Source organism: Argopecten irradians, chromosome 14 (genome assembly GCF_041381155.1).
Source record: "Argopecten irradians isolate NY chromosome 14, Ai_NY, whole genome shotgun sequence".
Taxonomy (NCBI): domain Eukaryota; kingdom Metazoa; phylum Mollusca; class Bivalvia; order Pectinida; family Pectinidae; genus Argopecten; species Argopecten irradians.
The window spans coordinates 28,134,249-28,142,981 of NC_091147.1; the positions used below are offsets into that span (position 1 = coordinate 28,134,249).

Here is an 8,733-nt window from a genome sequence, read left to right on the forward strand (position 1 = left end):
TGTTTGTGAGAGGTAACTATTTGTAAACAATGACTAAATTCATGTAGTGAAATGAAGTATATATCGCTTTATGCCACAAAACTATCTGTGAACAATGAATAAGTTCATGTGGTGTTGCTGCGTCTTGTCGTAATATAAAATGCAGTTTACATTGAGTTATACCAGAGATTTAAATAGTATTTAAATCTCTGGTTATACAACAAAGTTATCTGTGAACAGATACCGAGTACATTTAGTGTTGCTGTGTCCTGTCGCGGTAAAAAATACGGTTTATATTGCTTTATACCCCAAAAGCATACGTGAACAATGACTAAGTTCATGTGACCTAGTGTGGAATAAAATGCAGTTAATATTGCTTTATACCACATGTAGCTGATAAAGGTTGGAGGGCTATGAATGTTTACTTAACAACGCTACCGCCCATAAACTCCTCACGCAGTGTCTTGATAACTCCTTCATAGCGTCATGCTGTGTCGTGTCGATAAACTGGACATAAGGAGCACTGAAAGCTATGAGTTTCCGACACTGGGCATTCCCAAACGAAAACGGAAGTTAGAAACATCCTGTTTCGATCAATGTTTATGTAATATCACACTGACGTCATTAACTTAAGAACGATTAATTACTACAGGTGCAAGTGACGCCATTTTTTATTTGTGCTTGTGGGGATCGGAACCATGTGGTTACATTTAGCACGGCTTATAGTAAGTATCGACCATCAAACCCTCTAGTTATCTGTCTGACATTTTGATAATGTACTCATCTTCGTCCTGATAACAGATTGGACTAATCGACAATGTTTGTTTCTTGATTTTAAGACCATCAATAAGCAATATACACCATATTTTACTATGATTATAAGAGGTCAAGATAACAGGTCACCTGGATAAAGATGTTTGTAGAAGCAGTGGATTATAGAAGCACATTTATTCATATCCGTATTTAGTCTACTATGTATGTTATCTAGACATATATCATTGTCAAATATTTATAAATGGGATGGAAAAAGATTAAGTGAATGTGGAACTATATTTTCTGTACTCTCTGAATTTGACAACATTTCCCGCCAAATTGAAGCCAGCATTTCCTAAATTCCATTAATTGACTGTTCCAACAATCTTATAACATTGAAAAACAGAGTTTTATTTGATTTGAACACTTAACTTTTAATGAAATGGTCGGTCGAAGTCTAAATATAAGGAATGGTTGTTCTTGTATTTCAACATGACACGTTAAAGCGCGTCATGTTGAAATATCTGTACAAAAAATGCAGTTTACACACCATTTCACAACAAACAATAAAAATAATTCCTTAAATATGTTACAATTTGGTAGTCGGGTATGGTTTTGTCTACCAATAGTATAGTTCTCACAAGTTTATCTTGTAACATTCATAAATTGCTTTTCTAATTGTGTATATATGTATATATGTTACAATTTGGTAGTCTGGTATGGTATTAATAGTTTAATGTCTTGACAATTGTCTCCATGGGAATACTAAACTTTGGGTTCGTTTTTGTTCTACCAAATTCAACTTTTTTTCGAAAAAAATATCCGTTAAAATACTGTTAACATCATTTGTCATTACTCAGCCTTTATTATTTACATTTCGTCCTGTAGTCCGTATAGTACTGTAAATGAAAATAAAACCACATTGTACATCATAAAATTAGATCTATAATTTCAAACCCATTTATCAGAATACTGTATGTTTCATAGTTAGCATTAAAAAGATGAAAAAAATAGGTAATTATAATCGAGTCAGTTTTACCAATAATGGAATTCCAATGTTGTAGTTGTCTTATCCAGTCGATAAACACAAAGTCAACACAACATCAATTTTTGGTTTAAAATAAATTATGCTTTAAAAAAAATACCGTGAAAATTAAAATAAGATGCTTGTTTGTTATATTGCAAATTAATTGATTTTCTGTGTCAGATTGCGAAGCTGTTCGTATTACCTAGATGAAAACCTTGTTAACAGCCCTGTATTAAATTTTTGACGATTTTTAATTTTTTTTTTTTTTTTATTTACGATCAAAACGTTTTCAGTTCTAAGTACAATCGCAATACAGAAAAATATGAATATGGATTTACGATAAGTAATGTATTCTTGTGAATATGGTGGATATATTGTTTTATCTATAAACAAGGATTTATAAGTGAATAAGTCTTTCTGTTTTTATTCCATATAAAAGTCACAACATGCTAAAATGTAAAACTCACATAACCAATCACATAATTGCATAAGATGCATAATAAACTTACAGTGATTTGATATATATAAATAAATGAAAATGTATTTTCATAACTGTTTTGAGGAACTACCTTCTTTTTCTTTCCCAAAGACTAAATGAGATGAAATGTGAAAGGGAGTTACTCGCAACAGAGATGATTGTATACTAGTTTTGGATTTTTTTTCCCAAAACGATACCTTTTGAATTATTGCTACTTATATTAAGTTACAGTTTTCCAAATTTTCCATTTGGACAGAAATGTTGATGTAACATCATCTGTGAAAGGAAATACAGAATAGTATACAATGCCCAAGATTTCATGTCCAAGTCCTTTGTCTGGGAAATTCCGAAAATCGACAAAAGATAGACTGTCAGACACTTTCATTACTTTATAACAATCTACCTTAACACTGTGTACCTATTGGAACCACCCGCCGTAAATTGGAATTGCTTGATCGGTTAAACAAAATTTTAATCGAGACGACTTTACATTGATATCTTGCTCGTTTGAAGGATATTTCTAATATGTAAATTTAATTTTCTTTACAGAGGATCTTTTCAAACAACTTACGTTACCGACGGTACAGGAGCGTGATTTTGGGGATTGTCCTGACCTTTATAATATACGGTGCATTTTTAGTATCTGAAGACGAAGCATTCAGTAAGGTATCGGTTTCTGACATTTTAAATTACACCAGACAAGAAAAACGATTACCAAATGGCATTTTGATTCATCCGAAAAGACAATGTAGTACAAGGTGTTCACAGAAAACCGTCATCACAGTTATCAGTAGGACCTCACATAAGGATCAGCGGAAAGTGATCAGACAGACATGGGGGCATCTAAATATGCAAAGGAAATACAATTTTTGTTTATATTTCGTCGTGGGAACAGAGGACAACATTGATATTAGCGACGAAACAAATAACGGGCTTGGAGACATCGTACAAGTGAATGTTTCAGAAAACTACTTCAGACTTACAGATAAAGTATTTGAAACATTTAACTGGATTACAAATTTCTGTCGGGAACCACGATTATTTTTCAAGATCGATGATGATGTTTATTTTGATCTGGATTTTCTGTACGAACTTCAGGATGAATCATATCCCCCGGACAATATTCTAATTGGAAACTGTAAACAATCGACTCCAGTGACCAGAGAAGTGTCCAAATACTTTACAACATTCGAGGAGTACCCCTTCGACACCTACCCGCCATATTGTGGTGGGCCTGGGTATCTTATGACAGTTAATACAGCTCACAAAGTGTTCGAAGAAATGCTGTATACAAAAAAATTTAAATTGGAGGACGCGTACATTGGACTAGTATTATATAGACTTGGTTTGAATGTTCGGAATATTGATAATTTTATTTACGCTCTAGATAAATTAGATGGTTATATGCAATTTTTTTGGATACGCTGTCATAGAATTACGCATGGTTTAACAAGTAGTAACATTCAACAACTTTGGGAGAGAAAAAGCAAAGATGTTCCACATAATTGTTTATTTTGGAGTAGAATATTATATAAGCTGCAATATCTAACTAGTTTTATAATTGACCAAGGGCACGATTTCACAATATCGACGTGAGTAACGAACAACAGGTGTGGTTGAATTTTTTATGACACCATTACAGTGAACTGTTACTATAAATTCCCCTTTTACGACCTCGATCTTTAGGAATCTGATATAAAGCTGTGATGACGTCGCAATGCATATTGGAATTTTCTGGTGGCAATCGTGTTGTATCAATGTGGAAAAGTGTCGTTTAAGCCAATCAGAAAGGCGCAAAATACACAAATATCAACACCATATCCACACAGAAACAGGTCGATATTTGTATAATATTGATTTTCATGATTTTAGGTCATGCTTACAGAGAACTACTGCTATGTATACCCCTTTTATTGGGACGATATTGACAGATTCTAAGGCCTATAAGAATCGTATAAACGCCCTGTAAATCATCATTTCGACTGCACAAAGTGTCATAAAATGCCTTCTTAAGCTTTGATATCATAAAATATGACTAGCCTACATGTATTTCGGTATGGTATTACACGGGGTTTTATAATGTGCTTTAGTGTCTCTACGCATTAAACAGGTCGACTCAACCATACGATATGTCGCCAGATGCAATATATGTTGTCAGGGTGCGATTAATCAATGTGATTAACATGTCGTCGTCTGAGAAACACAAAAAAGTAACAATGTATTCAGTAATATACTTGTAATACCATCAAATATAAAAAAATTAAGATAACTGGGTATCAATTTGTAGCGTGGTATTTTTATTATAACAGTATTGGATTGATGTGACAATTGCTTTCAACCTTTTGCTTTGTTAACTTTGTTCATATTTTATTTTCATGGTTAACTATTATGTTAATAGCTACAAAAAATGCATTTCAACCATATAATATAAAAATGATAAAAGTATTTCAATGATAAATGTTTCTTCGACGTTTGTTTCATCAGTGGTAGCGTTGACTTCATGCAAGTGAACATTTATATATGCTTACAGAACTCAATATGGGAGTGAATAATTTGATAAAATTACATTTCATAATCAGATATTTCTATTCTTTTTGGTGATTACTTTAGGACTTTATAATCATTTATTTTATTTATTTATTTATTGTTTATTATATAGACTGTCAGCGTAGTAGCATCTATAAATTGTTCGCTTGGAATTTTGATAAAACACAAACAGACTTGTTATAAAGAGTTTAAAAAAAAATCATGCAATATTGTGACTGTATTCTATTTTTTGCTATAAACATTTCCATAAACGCGGCAATCGTTTCATATATATCGCGCATGGCGGACTATGCTGGCAAACCGATATGCCTGCATTTGTGGCTGACTTGACATAGATGAGATTGACCTCATATTTTATCAATTTTTGTGCCACCAATTGTGCTCTAAAACATAGATTTTCCAATTCATTTTCCATGTTTTGAAAGTATAACAATTATCAGGGATCCATTTATTCATCGTACGTGTAATTGTTTAAAATTACATGTAAATTTGAGCTCACATTCCAAGGCACCCACGGTTACAGAATCAGGCGTTTTGGTGTCATAACGTTTGTCCACTAACTATTTGAGATTTTGGTAATATCCGTCCAATTTATTTCTTCAAATTTCCTTTTCAAATCGATTGAAACATAAAATAAGCTTATAATTAGGTATTATGAATTATTTCTATATATCATGTAGTCGCTTTGTTATAGAATTATACTAATCATCCTATGTGATGTACAAGAGTAGTGCCCCCGACCTACTTATTAATATGATAATCATATTTTAAGTAATGGATAGCATACCAGGAATATTATGATTACAGTGAACGACTTTGTTATCTATCTAGTTAATTCCATATCGAATACCCTTAAATCTTAACAATAAACAGCTGCTTACGGCTTTTTAGATAGGAAATCCAAGGTTTATTTTTAAACCGGCCTATTTTCAAGCCTGTCTTATTTTCGAAATTATTTATCCTGTGAGACGTGATGGGCTTACTTACGAGACCTACTTTCGAACCCTTTCATTTGTATTGATATTAATGTTCAAGTTAAAAAATAAATTTGATAATACATCTGTATAAATATTTTTAATGTATGCTCAGCTCTCAGAATTTTATCTATGCTTGTAGAAGTATGGATGTAATTCATAAAATGATAACTACACCACAGAACGTTACAATAATTTTATAGTGATCCTACGCTAGATAAAATTGACTTACTTTTGAGATAATTTTCCAACTAAGAATCAAAGGTTACTGTCAAGTGCGCCCTATATGCAGCGCCGGCATTTTTCAAGATTTATTTGACTGCAAGATATCCAAGGCTTTATTGCGAGACCGGCCTATTTTTTATATAGGCTTATTATCGAGATTTTATGGTGTTAAATAGTATTTATATCTTAAATTTCAAACGAAGCACATGATATTTTCTATGAAAAAATTACAATTCATAAACATTTTCCCCAAAATATCATAAGTATTATGGGAAAATAACAAGTGCCCTATTATGAAAAACAGATTGCTGTTAAAAACAGGCATTGATTTATCAAAATTGATTTCAGTGTTATTAGTTCATCACAGGGAATAGTGTTTTGATACTGTAAACCAACTTTATTTAGCGTGCGATTTACTTTCGCGAACTTCGCGATCCATACACATCAGCGAAAATTTATCTCCGCGAATTAGCATCTTCATAGTTTATATTGATAGGGATTTTCATTCCAATATTAAATTCGCGAATGTCTACCTTCGCGAACTTGTTTTGATATGTGAATTTCGAAATTGAGCAGCCGCCAAAGACAGTTGGTGTACAGTATGTGTATAAAAGCACACATTATATACAGCATTGCAATTCTCTATTATGTAACTGATTTTATTCTTAATACATAGTTGCAATAACCGCTATATACATCATATATCAATGGTGCAAATCTTTTATAAATTGATTAATGATACAATTGTACGAATATTATTATTGGTTGATATCGCAGAACTTTCATCATACCACTTTCATATTCATATTGGCTTTAACCTTGTTCCGTCCGATTGAATTATATGTATATAATTTTGAGTGTTTTTATTAAGACGTTTTGAAATAAATTGTATAAAGAGTGAACAAGAGAGGTTTTGAATTTAATGTGTCTCATTCAAATATGTTTTTATTGATGTTTCAGTCTTCCAAGGCAATTTTCTGGACAGAAGTGTTATTTGTATAATAGAAGCTTTCTTTAAGCATCAAATTCATTGCATATGAAAAATTTAAACATATTCTCCAAGATACAAAAAATAGAAACAAATAAATATATTTGTGTATAATGAGCAAACAAACAAAAAAACGTTTCCCCCATCGGAGGAAGGGGGGATTGTGATTTACGTTATACGATTTACACGTGTGCTTAGAAACGAATTTGGTTATTGTACATGCTTGATTCACAAATATCTCTAGTAGGTTTCTATGTTTTCTATATCACAAAAAATATTGTAAGATAAAGTGTGTGTCGTTGCAACCAGATAAGTATACAAAATACAATAAAACACGGTCAAAACGAATCTTTAGACACCACAAAAAATCACTTTATTTTAAACATTGTTATACTCATATAATTATTCATATACATGTAGATATAGTATAGGAACATAAGCGAGGAATGAACATTAGTACCTTATAACATTATTTTTTTAAAACGTATTCGTTGTCAACGTGTGTTTATGTAACACTTTTTGACCCCAAAATTGCACTGAAAGAAATATAACTAATGTTTACTTTATTTGTTGATAAATGAAACTCGTAGGAGTGTAAATATGTGTTAAGGGACTTATGCTCATGAAATCAACATCTGATTGAATGATAAATGTTTTGTAGTCCTCCCTCAGGCTTGCAGTATTAGCATGTTGAATTCCTAAACTGCAGACACGGGACTGCATCGAGTGAAACCATCAAATGTGTTTTACATCCAAGGAAATCAGATGGATCATTTAATGTTTTAATTAATTATTACCTAAGACTTTTAAAAGAACATTTTGAATCCAGCTCAAAGTTAAAGGTGAGAATCTCAGAGTATTATTGCATATATTTTCAATAAGGATAAGTACAATGCTCTTATCTGCCTGGTACAGTCCTCGTCTCCAAAGGCGACTAAATTCGGAATATGTATATTTTCTGTCTCCCCTAACTGACTTCTCCCTAATGTCTCAGTTGACATAACTTCATTTTCGGTCTTCAGCCCTGAGGTAGGCTCTGGGCTCTGTCATCTGGCTGAGACATAACATAGTCTAAAAAAATGATAGACTCTGCTCCTGTTTAGCGCTTTGTACAACGGAAGTGGAACGACTGGTTCGCCCATTGTCATAATAATGTGACAGGGCAGGGTGTGCGGTTAGGTGTCGTTGGAAGCATGATTCAGCGAGATAGCACAATAAAAAGTATGGTTCAGCGAGATAGCACTATAAAAAGTATGGTTCAGCGAGATGGCACTATAAAAAGTATGATTCAGCGAGATGGCACTATAAAAAGCATGATTCAGTGAGATGGCACTATAAAAAAGTATGATTCAGCGAGATAGCACTATAAAAAAGTATGATTCAGCGAGATGGCACTATAAAAAGGCATGATTCAGTGAGATAGCACTATAAAAAGTATGATTCAGCGAGATGGCACTATAAAAAGGCATGATTCAGTGAGATAGCACTATAAAAAGTATGATTCAGTGAGAGAGCACTATAAAAAGTATGATTCAGCGAGATGGCACTATAAAAAGTATGATTCAGCGAGATGGCACTATAAAAAGTATGATTCAGCGAGATGGCACTATAAAAAAGTATGATTCAGCGAGATGGCACTATAAAAAGTATGATTCAGCGAGATGGCACTATAAAAAGTATGATTCAGCGAGATGGCACTATAAAAAAGTATGATTCAGCGAGATGGCACTATAAAAAGTATGATTCAGCGAGATGGCACTAT

At 32.7% G+C, this 8,733-nt stretch overlaps 1 protein-coding gene across 1 annotated transcript; it reads left to right on the forward strand.

Annotated features, from left to right (window-relative positions):
• Positions 1 to 500: 500 nt before the first annotated feature.
• LOC138307752 (beta-1,3-galactosyltransferase 5-like) lies at positions 501 to 6,878 on the forward strand. Its single transcript, XM_069248618.1, has 2 exons — positions 501 to 704; positions 2,787 to 6,878. The coding sequence occupies exons 1-2, from the start codon at positions 678 to 680 to the stop codon at positions 3,831 to 3,833; spliced, it is 1,074 nt and encodes a 357-aa protein (XP_069104719.1). The 5' UTR covers positions 501 to 677; the 3' UTR covers positions 3,834 to 6,878.
• Positions 6,879 to 8,733: the final 1,855 nt, after the last annotated feature.

What these genes read in the sequence shown, in the direction of transcription:
- LOC138307752 (XM_069248618.1), top strand. Translation starts at nt 678, where the DNA reads ATGTGGTTACATTTAGCACGGCTTATA. An exon ending in TACATTTAGCACGGCTTATA is followed by an intron (nt 705 to 2,786) that starts GTAAGTATCGAC and finishes TTTTCTTTACAG; the next exon opens with AGGATCTTTTCAAACAACTT.